The following is a 20,053-nucleotide window of genomic DNA, read 5'->3' as shown; positions in this document are numbered from 1 at the left end:
GTTTCCAATCAGTATCCAGATGCTGTTAAAGGAATTGCCATTATACTTAACATCACAGTTAACTTCCACTGACAGTTTGTTTCAGATAACTGTGCCCCAGTAAAAAAAAAGACACCTGCAAGACGTGAACTGCTTTTGAGCAATTGTACATAATCAAATTTTACACTGTGGCTCACAACAGCAAATTACAATCTGGATTTGCTATTACCTGCAGCTAGGTAATTATTAACCCTTTCTGACTAAAATAAACAAATCAAGGTTGCCATCACGAACAAGTGGCAACAAGAAGAAAGCACCCAGGGTGAACACGTTTTATAAAATCAGACTCTTGGTGCGAACCTTTCCCATGGGGATTATATATCTGGAATCCAGGATGTCATCCGCAAGGAATTACTGTTTGTTGTGGAGGTGCTATTAAAAATAACTCCACACTGAACTTCAATCAAAACTGAGAAATAAATGTGCTTTTATGGATTACTCAGTAACTTACCTCTGTACTGTGTGTACTGAACCCCACTTGTGACATTTCCATTTCAAAAGAGGCAGCTTGTTTGTCATTGGTTGCTAATAAATGGGAAGTCATCATTAGAAAGCAGAGCAAACTCAACTCACAGAAGCTTAAAAAAGTTAGTGAAAAACTATAGAGTAACAGAAGAGAAGTAATAATGTAAATTATTATGACACAATTGATTTGTGTTTATTTTAAATGCAACACCACCTCAGACCTATATTCTCTCCCTCCCAGTCCATGTCCTCTCAATGTTAATTCTAAATCCCTGCTGTTTCCTTATTGCTTCACTTTTGGTTTCTACATTTCATTTCTATTGGCCAAGTCCCCTCACTGCAACCAAATCCCATTGCTGGCTTCTTGGCTTCAAAATCTCTTTCTCTCTGTTAGAACATTTCTTCACTTCCTCCAGCTCTCTTTTCAATACATTCTTAGTTCCAAGCAGTCCCCACCCACAAATTTCCCATTACCAATTTCCTTCAAGATGGGTTATCAGCAATCACACATGAGATTCCAAGTCTATAAATAAAAATGAGAAACAAGAGACTGCAGATGCTGTGGTGCATAAAGCAAACATTGGGCCAGGCAGCATCTGTGGTGACAGAACGATGGTTGATACTTGGCATCTGGACATGTGCTTCTTTCTGCATGTAAATAAGAAATTTGCTGGACCATAGAACAGCAGTATTGATGCCCATTGGAGCCTCCTCTATTCTACTTACAAATGCTCAGTCCAAGGGGGATCAAATTCATGCCAGCTTGTTACTGACCTCCACAATAAACTCAGACTTACCTTGGAGCAATTTCCTCTGTGAGAACTTCTATGAGATGATATATATGGAATCTTTCCAAAGGAGGCAGAAGAAGCAACACTACACTCTCCCCCAACCCTCCAAAAAAATACAATGTCTATTTAAGCCACATTGTCAGCCTAGACCAAAGAGCAATATAGGGAATTATCTTATACCCCCAATTCTTGTTCGTAGTTTATTCTCCTTTGAGCAAAAACAAAATGATATCGAAGCAGGGTGAACTGAACTTTCCATAAAGCTGCTGTGCACTGGCATGGGAAGTAATTTTTGCAGTTAAGGCAAGTTTTTAATGGAGCGCCATTATTAATTTTCTTTAAACACCACAGACTTATCACAGCTTATGTAGGGATTCCAAAAAGATAGTTCCACAGGGTGGAGTTGATAGGACAAGGACCTTTCCTGAAGAATTGAAAAGCAGAGTTGAGAAATAATATATGTATTCAAAAAAAAATGTTGCGCAGAGGTAAATAGCTTACTTTTCAACAAGTAACCCCCTGGAACCAATAAATATTTGCAGTGGAGGCCTGAGAAAGCTGTAATGAATTCTATAGAGCCTTTTCGTGGACAAAACAAATATTGGCCCTGATCTCATACTCCAATCCACACTTGGTTTTCAGATTGACTGGGAGAAAGCTTGGAATTTGCAAGTATGGGCTCGGGGCCAGCCTCCAGCTCCAGTTTAAATGCTGCTCCTGGGACGCCTGTGTTGCGTCAGTGGACGTCCCGTGTGAGTGAAGACTTCCTCGGGCGTCCTTGCATCTAATTTGCCCCCTGAGTCTGAACTAGTGCAACCTTGCCTAGACCCAGCAGATAATCTGACATCAATAGAAAGAAATGGCTACTGCCAAAACATTAGGAGGAAGTTCATTTTCCTTTAATTCAGTTAAAGCAAACTTTTTTTTTATTGTTTTAAGTGTCTGTTTTTTTTTAAAAAACTGAGTAACAAATAATCAACTGGACAAACTCAGTGGGTAGAGCAGCATTTGTGGGAGGAAAGGAAGTGTCGATGTCTTGGGTTGAAAACATACATCGGAACTGAGTGTGGAGAGGTGAGATGGCCAGTATAAAGAATGGTGAGAAAGGAAGCTGAGGAGATTGGTGGAGTGAGCTGGGGGGCTGGAGGTTGTAAAATGACAGGCAGCCTTTGCCAGGTAGGGTGGTATGGGGAAGGGGTGGAAATGGGAGACAGTGGTAGATGAATGGGTGAGATGTGAGCAGGGGAAACAGTACTATGAAGGGAGTAGACGGCTGCTGGAGTGAGATAAGCGGGAAAACAAAGGGTTTTAAGTGCTGGATTTTGATGGGTAAAAGAGATGAAAATCGATGTAGATTTGACCATTGTAGAGTGTTTTTGAATGCTAGAGACATTAACAAGCATATGATGAAATATCAGATTTCGAAGTTTTAAGCCCGGCAATGGCCTCCCTTGTTGAAGCAAACACTCGAAGCAGAGGGGACCCTGGGGCTTTCCAATCAACTGGAGCCTCCTGCCAGAATGCTACAGCCACTGGAGAAAAGAATGCACTCCAAGGCAGGAAACAGGCATGCTCAGTGACCTGCTGGCCTGTGGAAGATTCCTTTTCTCAGTCCATTAGTAATGAATAAATATTAACTTCCTCTTGTCACTTGCTAAACCCTTATTTTCTCTGACCCTTCTACTCATCCTCTAGTTTAGGAGCTTCTGCACTGAACAATAGCTTTCCCATAACTAACTGGATATGCTTGTGGAGATTCTATCACGTGCGCTTCCATCAACCGTCTCACTCTCACACGCTTGTCTCTGGTTTCTTAACATGGCCATTCCTACTTAATCATTTTTCATATCAAATGGTAAATGATTAGATATCTCCTTATCCAACTGGATAGGTTATTGACTGCTAGTCAAGCAACATTTTACCACATCTAAGCTACTCAAAGAAAACTATATATTAATATTGTATTGCTTCTATAATTTTTTCATATGAGTTGCCTACAATAGTGTTCTGGAAATCTGTTTTGCTATCCTGGTGACTATAGGAAACTCTGGCATAATGACAACATCGGTATACTATCTAATGACAGACATTTAAAAAGCTAAAACACATAACGTCAGCCATTCATCTTGTTATATCCTATCGACCAGCATTTTAGATAGTCGATATGAAATAATGAGATGAATGGCTTGTTATGTATTTCATTTCCATTAAATCAGCATCGCTCTTATACCATTTGGAGTAAACTATACGATGCTCCTGCTTTGAAATCTTGAATTCCAATCTGTTTTGTACAAATATGGTATACGATTAGATTATCATGTTATCCACCGAAGTTCCCTGATGACTCAGCAATCATTAAGTGTATAAAGGGAGGACGGGAGGATGAATACAGGGCTTTGGGGAGGACTTCATCAAACGGTGTAAGCTGAATCATCTGCAGCTCAACATCAGTAGGACAAAGGAGATGGTGATGGACTTTAGGAAGACTAAGCCTGCACTGCTCCCTGTTACTATTGATGGTGAGGACATGGGTGTGGTGAGGACCTACAGGTACCTGGGGGTGCACCTGATTATAGACTTGGGTGGAGCACCAACACAGAGGCTGTGTACAAGAAGGGCCAGAGCCACCTCTACTTCCTGAGGAGACTGAGGTCCTTTGGAGTGTGCAGGCCTCTCCTTCACGTGTTCTACTAGTCTGTTATCACCAGTACAATCGTCTATGTGGTGGTGCACTGGGACAATGGCATCAACATGGGTGATGCCAATAGGCTCAATAAACTGATTAGAAAGGCTGCTCTGTTATAGGAGTCAAACTGGACACACTGGAGCCTGTGGTAGAACAAAGGACCCTCTGGAAAATCCTGGCAATTCTAGACAATGTTTCTCACCCTCTGCATGCTAACTTGGTTGAACAGAAGAGCACTTTCAGTCATAGACTAAGACAACTGTGTTGCTCCAAAGAGCACTACATGAGGTCATTCTTACTCTCAGCCATTAGGCTCTATAAGGAGTCAACCTATAGCCAGGGAAGTGATGACCCCCTCCTTTTAGACTGTTTGTAGTAACTTATTTTTTATTCTTTCTTTCTTCTCTTCTAATATTTGTATATCTGCTGCAGCACTGTAATTTCCTTTGGGATTAATAAAGTATCTATACATCTAATATATCTCAGCTCAATTTATAACATTCATGAGAAAACATATCCTACCTTCCAAAGCAAAGATTTGTTCTCCCAGAGCCTCAGCTATCGTCACCAAAGCTTTTTCATCTGATACATTGAAAAAATGTTTATCTTTAGGTGAGCTTGCAATAAACTCTATTTCTTTCAGAAACTTTTCAGCACTTTGATTTCCTCTGTTGTAACTGCCAAGCACCTAAAATAAAATCAGACAGTAATTAAAACTAATAAGTTTAATTTAATATTTTCTTAAAGATATTTCAATCATCATCAACATTTTGGAGTAGATCAGGAGATGTAATCTGGATACAAATTGACACTTAAATGCCTTTCACAGCAGCCAAAGACTGTATGACATAGTATTACACGGTCAGAAATATTACACCTGAGAACATGTCTTAAGTTAATTAAATTCAGTAAATAAGCTTTAAGTCCAGTTGTTAAAGCTATCATGTATCAGGGGTATCCAGGATATTATATAATTGCCTATGGAATGCATTTGAACTTGTGCTGTGTAAAGGAGAGCTGAAAATAATTGATTCGGACAACACAATACCAAGCAATGAACAGAAATGAGGTGAAGTTCAAGAAAGGATATCTGGGTTCTATCAGTCTTCCACATCACTACCAGGTGCAAAGCATTACTATCCAACTCTGAATTGGACACACCTGTTTCATCACAGAATTGTTTGCTTTCATCTTTGAGGACATTAATTGGGCAAGGCAAGTTGAGTTGAAGGTTGAAATCATAGCATATGAGCAGAGGAGAAAGTGGAGCAGATTAAGGACAAATGACTCTGGGTGGAGTAAGCAGAGTATGGTAGAAAATCAGAGCAATAAAGAACAAGAGAAAGCAGAGGATAATAACAGGATAAACCCTAAAAATAGTTAACTTGTTTATTTCTGTTCAAATGTACAGGGGAAAGAGAGGATCAATTTGACCTAAAATTAGGATATTATTGTAATTATGATTAACATATTGATAAAGTATTTATTTGTGCACTATTTTATTGGCATTATTAATTTTATAACAAAATTATTAATTACATTAAGATGGTGATGAGTGGATCTTGAATAAATATAATGCAGTGGAGTGCCAGAAATCATATGTGCAAATGTGGAATCTTGTTTTAGAAGGCAGTTATTATTTCAACCAAGGCTAATTATGTATTTTTTAAAATCAAGAAATAGTACTTTCAAACAGTGTAATTTAACAAACAGCCAATCTGTAACTCCCCAACGCAGAGGAAATTAGATTAAGCGGGACGCCAGTGGTGCCAGTGAGTGTTATTTCTCACTGGGAAATCCTGACCTGGTATGTAACTCAGTAGCTGAAATATACAGATATATTAGTCACTTACTGCAATAGCAAACCTCCTAATGTTATCCTTTTCACAATTTGCGATCACATTTGGTAGATTGTAGCTATCATGTGATTCACCATCTGTTACCACAACCATCACCTTTGAAACTCCAGGGCGCATACCTTTCTCCTCTGTGAATTCCTTTGTCCTGGAAAGGACAGAGAGCGTTATTAGTGTTCATTTTTATGTTACAAGCTGAAAGAATGGATATTCCTGAAGCTGAACATTGACTGGGTTTTGTGTATTTATGCCAAAATTCGCACAAGCACCATTAACACATGAACTTCCAGCGAAGATTGGAATTGAACTTGAATTTCATAATCCTTGGACCTGAAAACTGAAGTGGCCCAGGCACTGAAAGATATCCTGATCTTGATATCATAAGGATGAACCAAATGCATCAAAGTTAAATAAGTTCTTATAGGATTTTTTATTTTTGGAACATGCCTTTTATGTTTGGAAGCAAGTGGTTTCTTAGTCTACCAACAATAACGTAGGATAACTTACTGATTGTTTGCAACTTTCAAAATCCTATCGAATTTTAATTACTTGTTAACAAAAATATAAAGAAAGGTAATTAGAGAAGATGTAGAGATCAGCCCAGGTCTATTATAACTTGGTAATTGGTAAATTCCTTCCTCATATTCCAGTGATTGATCAGTGATAAGTACTGTATGCTCTTTATAGTGACAAATATTTCTTTTGGGTTTAATGAAAATGAAGGGATTTTAAAAAGAATTGTGTACTGCAGCTAGGTTGGATACTGCTTGATTCTTGTCATCTCCATTACATGTATTGTATGTAGTTATTGGTCTTGTGGAGCTAACTTTTGCCAGCGTGCTTTCCTGAGAGTGTAAGTTCCACTAGGCAAATAAATACTGATATATAGTATATTGTTAACAGGTTTTAGACATTTTCTTCAGAGGGACATGCAAGAATTGCTATCCTATGTACCATTATGCAATTCCAATGCTATTTCTGTATTAATTTATCAAATGATTATTGATTACATTTACATTTATTGAGCACATCTACATAAAACGTCGCCATAGGAAAGCAGCATCCATCATCAAAGATATTCACCACCCAGGCCGTGCTCTTTTCTCGCTGCTCCCATCAGGTAGAAGGTACAGGTGCCTTAGGACTTGTACTACCAGGTTCAAGAATAGTTACTACCCCTCAACCATCAGGCTCTTGAACAAAAGGGGATAACTACACTCATTTAAGTACTCCTTCATCTTGTTATTTCATGCTCGTTATTTATTGCAATTTATTTACATCTGCATTTGCCAAGTTTGTTTACAGTTTACAGTTTTTGTTGTTTACAGTTTACAGATCCTGTTTATAGTTACTGTTCTATAGATTTGTTAAGTATGCCTGCAGAAAAAGAACCTCAGTATGTATTTTGATAATAAATTTTACTTTGGACTTTGATTAAGTTCAAAACCTTGAGCAATAGCTCAAATTGATCACCAAGCATAATTTCCCATTCCTCTTGACCAGGACATAGAAATAAAACTTTCACTTTCTGTAAAGGACATCCTTTTTATATTCTTCCAGACAATTCTCAATCAAACTTCCCCTCTTTTCACCACCTTTATTACCATCCAATCAAGCTTTGTGATATAGTTTATTGCAAGGTTTTCCTTAATTGTACATTAAGGAAACAGGTCCATGTTAGGTGCACTAACAAAACTAATTGATTCAAAAGCTCTATTTATATATTGCAAAATATTTTCCAATTTATCCAATGAAAATCTGCACTCTGTAAATTCAACTACAGGACCTTGGTAACAACAAATTTGTTTAAGACCTTTTAATCTCAAAAGACTGGTCACTTTTGTCAAGCAGGCAGTTGCTATGATCAGAGGTTAAATAACATATATGGAAATAAAATTAAGTGAAAATACATTTTCCCTGTTTGTAGACAATAGACAATAGGTGCAGGAGTAGGCCATTCGGCCCTTCGAGCCAGCGCCGCCATTCAATGTGATCGTGGCTGATCATCCACAATCAGTACCCCGTTCCTGTCTTCTCCCCAAATCCCTTGACTCCACTATCTTTAAGAGCTCCATCTAACTCTTTCTTGAAAGCATCCAGGGAATTGGCCTCCACTGCCTTCTGAGGCAGAGGTTTGCATGATATATGGTTGGGAATGTTCTACAATGACATGTCTGTCTAAAGGGAAAACGAGAGAGACGCAAACGGTCACAAGACCTAGTGTAACCCCAAGTGTGCAGACCTGTGAAAGACTGATCTGAGAATTAAGCTTTTGGAACACTGTTTATAATACCATTTGACAAATGCTTGCATTTTAAGTCCCCTTATAATGTACTGCTTTTTTTAGAAATGTTGGCTGCCTTATGTTCCCACAGTTCTCCTTAAATGATATGCTTACCACCTCAGATGTCTTTTTCCAAGCCACAAAGGTCTCTACCATATGGGACTTATATAAAGAACTTGCCAACAACAAAGATTTTCATGATCTTCCACAGTACCACATCAGGCAGAAACTTAACTAAAATGATTCTTCTCTCATGGCAAGATTATTTCATCTGAGCTGTATTTAATTTACACCTAACAGGAAACTGTAACCACTTCAGTTAGTTTCCTATAAATTTATGATCTCACCATCAACACATTTGTGTTAACCGTAAAAGGAATTTTGGAAATAAAGCCCATATTAAATGCTTTAAAGCAGATTTTCTGGTACAATTTATCTGTTACATACCAACTTTTTATTGATATTTAGTTTAGCTCCTTGTATGCTTTCACAAAAGGACATTAACTTGCTGCTTGTTTTTGAAAGGAAACGGCAGCATATTTGCTGTTGTCACAATCTATCAACTCTGATGTAATTATACATATTCCCATCTGTCATGCTGTGAAAGTGTTTATTGTACATGTAGATTTGACCAGGAAATAGCCTCTGAGGATCCTGGACCATCACCAAACCCCATGTTGGTCACTCCCACATTCAGCAAGTGGAATCCATCACAACTACGTGCCTTTGCTCACCAGTTTCAGACATACGCTTTGACTGGTTCATGTTTGACTCACAGAATCAGGGAAACATGGAAACTAGGCACCTGATCTGCCATTCAGTATGATCATAGCTGACTATCTCAGTGTCCTATTCCTGCTAACGCTCCACACCCCTTGATGCCTTTTGTGCCTAGAGATTTATCTATACCCTCCCCGCACAGATTCAGTGACAGCATCTACTGCCTTGCATGGTGGTAAATATCAGTGAAAAACATTCTCCTCATCTCATTCCTCAATCTCCTGCCCCGTAAAACAGAGTTTGTACTCCTGAACCTGCCTGTGTCTCACATCTTGCTCCATCTCCAAGGCTCCACTTACTTTCTGTGGTTCTGTCGGCCTTCACTGGCCAAGTTCTGCCTTGCAGAGGTCAGTCACAAGAGACCAGCTGATGCATCAGGCTGAGATCCTACATCAGAACAAAGAATGGAAAGGGGAGGTAGCCAATATGAAGAGGTGAGAGGGAGGGGCGAGGCTGGAGCTGAGAGACAATAAGTGGACCCACAAGCACTGGTAGATGATGGGATATCAATAAAAAAGGAAGGTGATAAGTAAACTAAATAAAGACAGAATGATGGGGAAATGGGACCCATTGGGGGAAGGGACAGGAATCCAGTAGATAATTAAAAACAATAGTATTAGTTAAAAAACAGGGCAGAAAATCACTTACTCATTCAAGTTCGATGATTCAGCCATATGAATGGAGTGAATGTACATGGACACAGCTGAGATACAAGGCACATCAAATCCCTTGGATCAGTGTAACTGAGCTCCACCTTTGAACTCAGTCATAGAAAACTACAGCACAGGAACTTGTAGTCTGTGCTGAACTATTTAAATTGTCTAGACCCATTGATCTGTACCCGAACCATAAACCACCATATTCCTCCCACCTATGTACTTATCTCTTAAGCATTGAAATCGAAATCTTATCCACTACTTGTTCCACACTCTCACTACCCACTGAGTGAAGAAGTTTCCCTTCATGTTCCTCTTAAACATTTCACCTTAAACCCTGACCTCCAGTTGTAGCCTGACCCAAGCTCAGTGGAGAAATCCTGCTGGTGGTCAAATCTCCACATATTCTTCTACACTCTAGGGAATAAAGTTCTAACCTATTCAATCTTTCCTTATAACTAAGGTCCTCTAGTTCTAGCAAAATCCTTGGGAATTTTCTCTGTACTCTTTAAATCTTAGTTATATTGTTCTCGTAGGTAGGTGACCAGAACTGCCGACAAGGCTCCAAATAAAGCCTCACCAAAGTCATATACAACTTCAACATACCATCCCAATTCCTATGCTCAGTCCTTTGATGTATGAAATCCAATGTGACAAAAGTTTTCTTTATGGCCCTATGGTGCACTTTCAATGAATTTTGACCCTGTATTCCCAGATCCCTTTGTCCTACAGCTTTCCTCAGAACCTTGCCTGCTCACTGAGTAAGACCTACCCTGGCTGGTCCTCCCAAAGTGCAATATCTCACACTTGTCTGCCTTAAATTCCATCTGCCATTTGTAGCCCATACTTCCAGCTGGTCCAGATCCCGGTAGTTTTCCTATCAAGCTCCGACAGTCTTCCTTGCTGTTGACTATGCCCCCAGCCTTGGTGTCATTCACAAATTTGCTGATTCAGTTAACCACATTATCGTCCAGGTCGTTAATATAGATGTCAACGAACAACAGACACAGCACTGATCCCTGCGGCACTTCATCAGTCACAGACCTCAAGTCAGAGAGGCAACCATCCACTACCAACCTCTGGCTTCTCCCACAGAGCCAATGTTTAATCCAATTTACTACCTCATTTTGAATCTTCTTGAGTGACTTTGATGCCGGACCTTGTCAATTGCCTTGCTGAAGACCATGCAGACAACATCCACTGCCTTGCCTTCATAAACCTTCCTGGTAACATACTTGAAAAACTATAAGACTGTTTAGACATGACCTACCACACAAAAAGCCATGCCAACTGTCTGTAGTCAGTCCGTCTACCCAAGTACTCATATATCAGTTTCTTGGAATGCCTTTCAATATCTTTCCACAGCTGATATCAGGCTTACTGGCCTATAATTTCCTGGTTTATTCTTGGAGTCTTTCTTAAACAGCAGAAAGATACGGATGCATGGAGCCGGAGGAAGTGTATTGGCATGGATAGTGGATTGGTTCACCAATAGAAGGCAGAGAGTTGGCCCTCTACTATGCCTATTGTCTTGTTTACTGTTTATTATTTATTGTAATGCCTGCACTGTTTTGTGCACTTTATGCAGTCCTGGGTAGGTCTGTAGTCTAGTGTAGTATTTTTTTCCTGTGTTGTTTTTACGTAGTTCAGTGTAGTTTTTGTACTGTTTCATGTAGCACCATGGTCCTGAAAAACATTGTCTCATTTTTACTGTGTACTGTATCAGCAGTTATGGTTGAAATGACAATAAAAAGTGACTTGGCTTGACTTGAAATGGGTGTTTCTCGGTTGGCAGTCAGTGGTGAGTGAGATGCCGCAGGGGTCGGTGCAGGGCCGCAGCTGTCTACCATTTACACTGATGATTTGGAAGAGGGGACTGAGTGTAGCATAGCAAAATTTGCTGATGACACTAAACTGAGTGGAAAAGAAAATTGTACAGAGGATGTGGAGAGTCTGCAGAGAGATATAGATAGGTTAAGTGAGTGAGCCAAGGTCTGACAGATGGAATACAACATTGGTAAATGCGAGATCATCCACTTTGGGAGGAACGGTAGAAAAGCAGAATATTATTTAAATGGTGAAAGATTGCAGCATGCTGTTGTGCAGAGGGACTTGGGAGTGCTTGTGCATGAATCGCAAAAAGTTGGCTTGCAGGTACAACAGTTATTAAGAAGGCAAATGGAATGTTGGCCTTCATTGCTTGAGGGATTGAATTCAAGAGCAGGGAGGTCATGCTACAACTATACAGAGTACTGGTGAGGCCACATCTGGAGTACTGTGTGCAGTTCTGGTCTCCATACTTGAGGAAGGATATACTGGATTTGGAGGCAGTGCAGAGGAGGTTCACAAGGTTGATTCCAGAGATGAAGGGGTTAACCTATGAGGAGAGATTGAGTTGCCTGGGACTATACTCTCTGGAATTCAGAAGAATGAGAGGGGATCTTATAGAAACATACAACATTTTGAAAGGGATAGATAAGATAGAAGTAGGAAAGTTGTTTCCATTGGTAGGTGAGACTAGAACTAAGGGATATTGCCTCAAGATTCAGGGGAAAAGATTTAGGACAGAGATGAAGAGAAATTGTTTTTCCCAGGGAGTGGCGAATCTGTGGAATTCTCTGCCCAGGGAAGCAGTTGAGGCTTCTTCAGTAAATATATTTAAGAAACAGTTAGATAGGTTTTTACATAGAAAGGGAATTAAGGATTATGGAGAAAAGGCATGTAGATGGAGCTGAGTTTACGGTCAAATCAGCCATGATCTTATTGAATGGTGGGGCAGGCTCGATAGGCTGGATGGCCTACTCCTGCTCCTATTTCTTATGCTCTTATGTAACAACATTATCTATACTCCAATCCTCTGGTACCTCACCTGCTGCTAAGGAGGATTTAAATATCTCTGCAAGGGCCCTAGCAATTTCTGCACTTGCCTCCCACAGGGTCTGAGGGAACACCTTGTCAGGCTCTGGGGATTTATCCACCCTGATTTTCTTCAAGACAGAAAATGTCCCCTCCTCTGTAATCTGTGTAGGGTCCAAGACTTTGCTACTGCTTTGTCCCTCTCCTATTGATTCAGTGTCCATCATAATGCTACATCGAGCTTTGCAGTGGAAGATGTGCCATCAGTTTCCTGAAGTTTACATTATAATGTGGGTCATATCATTTAGAAACCAGCTGAACTATATAATGGAGATAGAGACAGTTCATTCCAATGGACAGCAGTACGACCAACTGTTTATTTCAGGTAAATTAGCTTAAATCATGGACCCTTTTTGGTTTGTTTTAACTTCTGCTTTTGTTGTGTAAACTCAATTGATTACTTTGTCTTTGCAAAGCTGGAGAAAAAATACATGTTTTGAGATTTATCTGTCAAACAAGTGAAATATTCTTTCTTAAAAAGAACTAGTAGGAGAAAAATAACATGTTATGATCTTGATGTAATTTATAAAATCATAGAGTAATACACCATGGAAACAGGCCTTTCAGCCTATCTTGTCCTTGCTGGCCATGGTGCACATCAAGCTAGTTCCATTTGCCCACAATTGGCTGATATTAGATATTGCTATTGATAAACAATTAACCTCTTTGTCCAGAGTATTAACATCATGTCTCATTCCTTTGTGAAGTGCTTTAAGAGATATAAAAATATTTTTTCTCTTCCTTCCTGTCCTTATCTCTTCCTCTCTTAACCTATTAACAATTTGTACTTCCAGTATCTTTCTGATGTCTTTTTAAAATAAAAACAAATAATGCGCTTGCAATCCTAAGTAAAAGACCAGATGATATGTCCCACTCAGCAAATCTTAAACAATCATTTCTGTAATCAAAATTGGTTCCTATGCTTTTATATACAGCAAAGAATTAGAAGATGCAATAGTGTGTATTTTGCTTTCATGGCATTATTTTTACATGCTTTCATGTTGGTTGACAGACCCATTAACTGATCTTCTTCAGTCTTTTTGGCAACAATGATCTCTGGAGATTCATTCATGTGAGTGTATGGTCGTGTCATCATCTTGCAATCTGTCTCCAGAATTCAATACCATTAACTTCAATGGAATGATTTTCAGAGCAGAATATCTATGTTGTTGGTGCTTGGGATGGATTTTACAGCAATCTTTAATAATGTTGACTACTATGTCTGGCGATACTCGGGTACAGAACAAGAATAATCTATCTAACATCCAGAAATCCCAATTGTTCAGCATCATACTTCCCATCCACCAGCTGGGGTTACAGATGAATTAACTGAACACCTTAACAAGGTGTTTTTGGGAAAGTATAGGGGGGATGTCAGAGGTAGGTTTTTGTACAGAGAGTGGTAGGTGCATGGAATGCACTGCTGAAGTGGTGCAGACAGATACATTAGGGTCATTTAAGAAACTATTAGAGAGGCACATGAATGAAAATAAAAATGGAGGGCCACATGGGAGGGAAGGATTAGACTGATCTTAGAGTAGGTCAAATGGTTGGTTCAACATTGTGGGCTAAAGTGCTGTACTGATCTATGTTCAGTGGTCTATTTCCTATGTTTCCTACACTCCCTTTATTGGGGGTTACTGACATGTCACTGGGTAATAATGAAAAAAAAACATACAGTAAAGGTGCATTGGACTTCTAATAAAACAGTTTCTGATAGTCTGGGGAATCTGTTAGTTTGGCACCCCAAATTTCGGAGTGTGCAGGGTTAATGAAGTTTTGCTGTATATTTTAAAATAATACTAGAATATATTAGAAATATTAAGCAAGTTAGCAAACAATACTTAGACAGATTGTTAATATTTCACGTTTATAACTGATTGTCCCACTCCCATCAGGGAAGAGGCTATGTAGCATCAACACTAGGACCATCAGACTCAAAAAGTTATTTTCATCAAGCAAAGAGGCTGATCAAAACCTCCACCCACTAACCCACCCCATGACACCCCCAACCACTACTACTTTATCATTTCCTGTCTAGTCACTTTATGTACAGACACTCCTGTGCTAGTGTCACTCTGTGTATATAAGCTATCTCATGTATTTATATTTATTGTGATTTATTATTATTAATATTATTGTGTTCTTTATCTTACTGTGTTTTTTGTGCTGCATTGGAGCTGGAGTAACAATTATTTTGTTCTCATTTACACTTCTGTAGAAGTAATAACATTAAGTAATCTTAATCGTTAAAGTTTAATGCTTCGTGTGTTATTTGTTCCCTTTTTGCTGGTCGCACAATTTGTTCTTCTTTTTCTGCATGTCTGATGGTTTTGTGGGGGTTTTCTTTAAATGGGTTCTATGGTTTTCTTTGTTTATGTTGCCTGCAATAAGATGAATCTCAAGGTTGTATACAGTATACATTGATAATAAATGTACTTTGAACTTTGAACCCTAATTTTTTTTCAGAATTGATAAGCTAGTGTACACCTCTATATTGCCATTAAAGTACCTATTATTATAAATATGATGATGCCAAGCCAACATTTTGTGATACTATTGTAGTGACAAAAAACTGCTGGTAGGTTTCTTTGTTCACACTGATATAGCAATGAGTGAATCTCTTTCTATATTCTGAGGATCATACAAGGAATAACTTTGTTATTGGCATTCACTTCACAAATTCCAATTTCTGTTTTTAAAAGTCAAGCAGTAAATTACAAAACTACACAAATCAGCAAACTACAATTAGTGGTGTTCTGAGAGGAAATCAGAAAATGTTGGAAGTACCCACCAGGTCAGGCAGCTTTAGAGTTTGAGGGTGGAAACACCACTACAGCTAATAGAACCACGGCTAGACAGCACCACAGACCTGGGAGCAAACCTGATCTAAGTTGTTGGCACATTCTCCCTGTGACCCCATGGATTTCCTCTGGATTCTTCAGTTTCCTCCCACGTCTCAAAGAAGTGTGGTAGTGTAGTGATTAGCACAATGCTTTACAGTACCAGCAACCTGGGTTCAATTCCCGCCACATTTGTACGCTCTCCCCGTGACCTCGTGGGTTTCCTCTGGGTGCGCAGGTTTCCTTCCACTGTTCAAGGATGTCCCAGTTGGTAGACTAGTTGGGCATTGTAAATTGTCCTGTGATTAGGCTAGGAATAAATTGGGGGATTGCTGGGCAGCGCGGCTTGGCGGGCTAGAATTGCCTATTCTGCACTGTATCTCGATAAATAAAAAGTATGGGTTGATCAGTTAATTGGCCATTGTATATTGCACTTAACGTGTAGGAGTGTTTGAATCTGGGAGTTGATGAAAATGCAGCGAGGATAAAAAAAAAGGGGTTAATGCTGTGTTTGTGTATATCAGTACTTAATATTTGATGCAGACTTGCTGGGTCAAGGGATCGGTTTCCTCGCTGTATCTCTCTGAAGCAAGTTACTGATTCAAGTCAATAGATTTAGAAGTACAGGTGCAAAGAAAAAAAAATAAAAGAAGGAAAGAGAGATTACAAAGGGACATCTGTGATTGAGTGGACAGAACAGGAAATTAAATGACAATAGGAGTGATGGTGCAAGGTGAAAGTTTTTAGTAATCAGAATCAAATTTAATATCACTGGCAGATGTCCTATTTTCATATGGTATGACTATAAGTGAGACACCTCAAAGTCTCATTTAGAGTCATACATTCAGTCTGTCATGTCAGTGCCGGCTATCAAATACCCACCATTACCAATCACAGTTCCTATCAACTGCCTCTGCTGCTCAACTACTCGAGATCAAGGGGTACATTTGTAGAAGTTTTCGAGTGTTTTCATTGACAATCCAAAGTAAGACAAGCAAAGCCAAAAGTCAGTCTGCTTGAGGCATAAGTACAGAATTATGAAATAAATTTATGAAGAAAAATGTAATGAGAATGCTGGATAACAAATAAAAATATTGTAAATACAGATTGTGTTAAATTGGATCTTGGGACCTGTAGAGCATTGCTCTCTGTGTGACGATCATATGGCATCTGTTATGGTGCACACGACCTACAGGCAGTATTTGCAGGAACCAATTCCCTCATGGGCTTCCACTAACATAACATTCTGAAACTTCCTTTGGCTGCTGAAACCTTACTTCAAACTGATCCTGAACTAATGGGGTGAAATTTTCATAGCTGAAAGGAAACAATGCAAAATACACTATTTAAAAATCAAAGAATGCAAAACTTGAAAATCTGAAGCAGAAGCAGAAAATCTGAAACAGAAGCAGAAAATGCTAGAAACAGCAGATCAGACAGCACCTCAGAGTCCTTTTTAGAGTTATACAATGCAGAAACTGGCCATTCAGCCCATCATATCAATGCCAGCGATACCAAACCTAGCTCCTTTCAACTGCTGCTGCTACTCAACAGCTCAAGATCAAGGGGCAATTTACTGTAGCCAGCTAACCCACCAGCATATCTTTATGTAGGAGGGAACTAGAGCACCATGGGGGAAATCCACACAGTCACAGGGAGAAACAGTTCAAACTCCAGCCAGCAGCACAGCCTGCTACACCAATGTGTGTGACCATTTACGGAAAGAGAATTTGGGATACTCTTTCAGGTCAAGGAGTCTTCATGAATATACACGTGGTGGGATGAGCTCAAAGCACACGGCACAACTTCCAGGTCTCATTAACAACAGCTGAATAAAGAAGAATGAAAAGTATGAATTGTGTGAATGCACTTTAATAAGGCACTCTATAAGGAGCTAAATTATATACCTTCTTATGGAAGGATAGATTGTGGCACCATTTGCACACTATCGGTTCACAGCAGTAAGCATCCTTCCCCATGATAAACAGAAGAGCAGCAGATGCACCCACATAAACATATACATTGTCATTAATAAATGCAACGATTAGTTGTCTGTGAGATGCTGTCCCAGATGGCTATTTGCAGAAACCTGTTGTGGCTCCCTCATTTTTACATAGCACATAATTGACTTAAAATCTAATGAGTGATTTCAGTGGCAGCACGCACTGTATTTCATCTCTATCCTGTGTTTTGAAAAATACTACCAATGCACTTTCAGTAGAATTCTCCAAATTAGGAAAAGTGAACCATTATTGAGTCCTATCCAACATTCCCAATATTAAGCCTTTTATTACTCTTAGCCATCTACATTCATTAGGCCATGTTGGTTGGATTCCTGAACCAAATTCCAAAAGCAAACACTATTCAAAGATCTGTCGAGGAAGGAGATTACTATCATAGATAAGCAAATTAAATAGACTCTGTGGTCAAGGCTTTGTTGAACAAATACAACTTCTCCACAATCTCCTGGGTACCTCTGGCTCATAACTGCTTGAGGTGGAAAAGAAGCATTCTAGATGGAATTGAAAACTCAGAGGCCGTGCACACAAATGTGCCGTGCAAATGGCACAAGGTGTAGGTCACCTCGCAGGTTACCTAAAGTACGTATCTTGCCCCAGCAGCCATCTTCTGCCCCTTCTGCATTTTTCACAACAGCTCACAAATCTAGAATCAAATTATGTTCTATTCCAAGGGATTGCTGAAGAGGAAGAAGAATGCCCAGAAAATAGGTTTCACCTTCTATCACCATTGGCAACATTTTATGAATTTTTGGAAAAATAATCCAGTGAAGGTAGTACTTTAGCTGTTTGCACACAGCATCATGTGCTACAGGTGGAACTGGATAGATCGCATCATGAGCTGCATGAAAACCTCACCAGTTCCATAGCCCTACTTTCCCGGTTGCTGGGGAATGGGTCTGAGTTTAAAGACATCTCCTCATACACTCACAATGGCTATTACGGGAGGAGGTAAGGGATAACTTGGAAGAGGATGAATATCCTGTAACCCAAGTAAAGTGAATTGTTCATGGGAATGAGTGCAAATGGGTCCAATATCCAGTTTTAAGAGTTTAAAACAGAAACCATGAGTATATCATACTAGCTAAGAGATGCAGGATCCTTACCCTTAATTCCATCATAAAAAATTTAGGAAAGCTCCAAGAATCTGATACCTTTGGTATTTTATTTTGCTGGATTAGCAGTTTATTGCATATTACCGCTGTTACGGCCCCAACTAAATTCACATTTCTGTGTCTGTTTTATGTAACTTTTCTCATCAACCAAATGAATTTAAGTGGGAATGATTGTAAGAATCATGGCCCTAACAAATGTAAAGAAAGTTGGAGATATGTACCCCAGTAAATTTAAAGGTGACATGGGAAAGTGTATCCTGGTGAGTTTAAAGGATATGTGGGAAATGAGACCCCTGAGAGTTTAAAGGCAACATCAGAGAGAGAACCAGATGAGTCAGATGCCAAACCATTTGGATTTTAAGACAGGTAACATTGTAAGACAGGTATTCATATTTCTACTGTAGTTAGTATTTTTTGCAACAATACGGTAAGCTTCATGCTCATTTGCTCCCTTTGTGATTTCCCATAAATTTGCATATTTCCTCTCATGATGGGACTGAACTCATCACCCTGTGCTTTAGTTTGTTATCCTATTTTTCCAAAAGCATTATGACAGAGTTAGAATGCTGAGAAGCATAAAAACTATACTTGAAACAATACCAAAACTCAAAACATAACATGCATTAATCTTCAAAAAGAAGTTTCTTGTATATAATAAGCCACTTAATTCCATAGTTTTAACATGATGAATGTGACGTCTGAGAGTCAGGAGCCTTGGACTGAAGTCCTGGAGATGGGGATGGTCTGTCCACAGATCAGAAGCTTGTCTGTGAGTGTAAGGTAGAAAGGAGGCTTGTTTTTCTGTTATTGTCTTGTTTTATTTCCGTTGTTGCTGCTGCTTGTGTGGTTCCCCTGAGTATACTAGAATGGTGCTGGAATGTGTGGCAACACTTGCGGGCTGCCCCCCAAACACATCCAAAACAAATTACACTGTATGTTTCAATGTATATGTGAAAAATAAATCTCAATCTGAACGATTACAATAGCATTTTACATTCTTCCATACTTCTGTTCCAGTGACTGCCCAACTATGAAATGAGCTTTCAACTTTCCATGACCTATTCTGCAACACTGCTGAAACCAGAACCCTGACTAGATCTGACTAGATTTGTGGATTTCAAAGGATTATTTTGAATACACAAATGTAAAATACACAATTATTATCTAATTATCTTTAAAAAAGAAATGGTTCTTTTATTTATGAGGACAACCCTTTAGTTTAGAACTTTAATGGATTTGGTAATGAAGAAAGTACATTGGCATTCCACAACATGGAGCAGAAAGCGACAGGACAGAGGAGCAGATTGATGGAATCTCTGTCCTTCAGGTTACATCATAAATTTAGTCTGGGCTCTTTCACCTTTTTCATGATGAAAGACGTATTAAAGCGGAAATTCATGGAAATACTCAGGAAGTTAGACAGCAAATGTGGAAGGAGAAACGTTGATTGTTTTAGGTTTTGGGAATTGATTCTTTCAGAAATGGAGGAAGTTAAATATAAACAGGTGCAGGGAAAGTGCAGAGTGGGTGGTGGCTAGTAGAATGGAAAGAGTGGACAAAAATGAAGTTTAATAATTAGGAGTAATTAAATGATAAAAACAAAA

The 20,053-nt window shown here is 39.1% G+C and overlaps 1 protein-coding gene across 4 annotated transcripts in view; it reads right to left on the bottom strand.

The window, feature by feature from the left end:
* The window catches only part of LOC140737765 (integrin alpha-1-like), a 196,820-nt gene that overhangs the window by 96,820 nt on the left and 79,947 nt on the right, over positions 1–20,053 (bottom strand). For all 4 annotated transcript variants that reach the window (XM_073064394.1, XM_073064392.1, XM_073064390.1 and 1 more), the window contains exons 8-10: positions 5,835–5,985; positions 4,504–4,669; positions 491–564 (exon numbers count right to left, since the gene is read on the bottom strand). In XM_073064394.1, coding sequence (XP_072920495.1) covers positions 491–564; positions 4,504–4,669; positions 5,835–5,985 — 391 coding nt within the window. The remainder of the gene's footprint in view (positions 1–490; positions 565–4,503; positions 4,670–5,834; positions 5,986–20,053) is intronic.

The sequence above is a fragment of the Hemitrygon akajei genome, chromosome 13 (assembly GCF_048418815.1).
Source record: "Hemitrygon akajei chromosome 13, sHemAka1.3, whole genome shotgun sequence".
In the NCBI taxonomy this organism is placed as follows: domain Eukaryota; kingdom Metazoa; phylum Chordata; class Chondrichthyes; order Myliobatiformes; family Dasyatidae; genus Hemitrygon; species Hemitrygon akajei.
The sequence above is the reverse complement of the archived record's forward strand: the minus strand, read 5'-3'. Positions and strand labels throughout refer to the sequence as shown.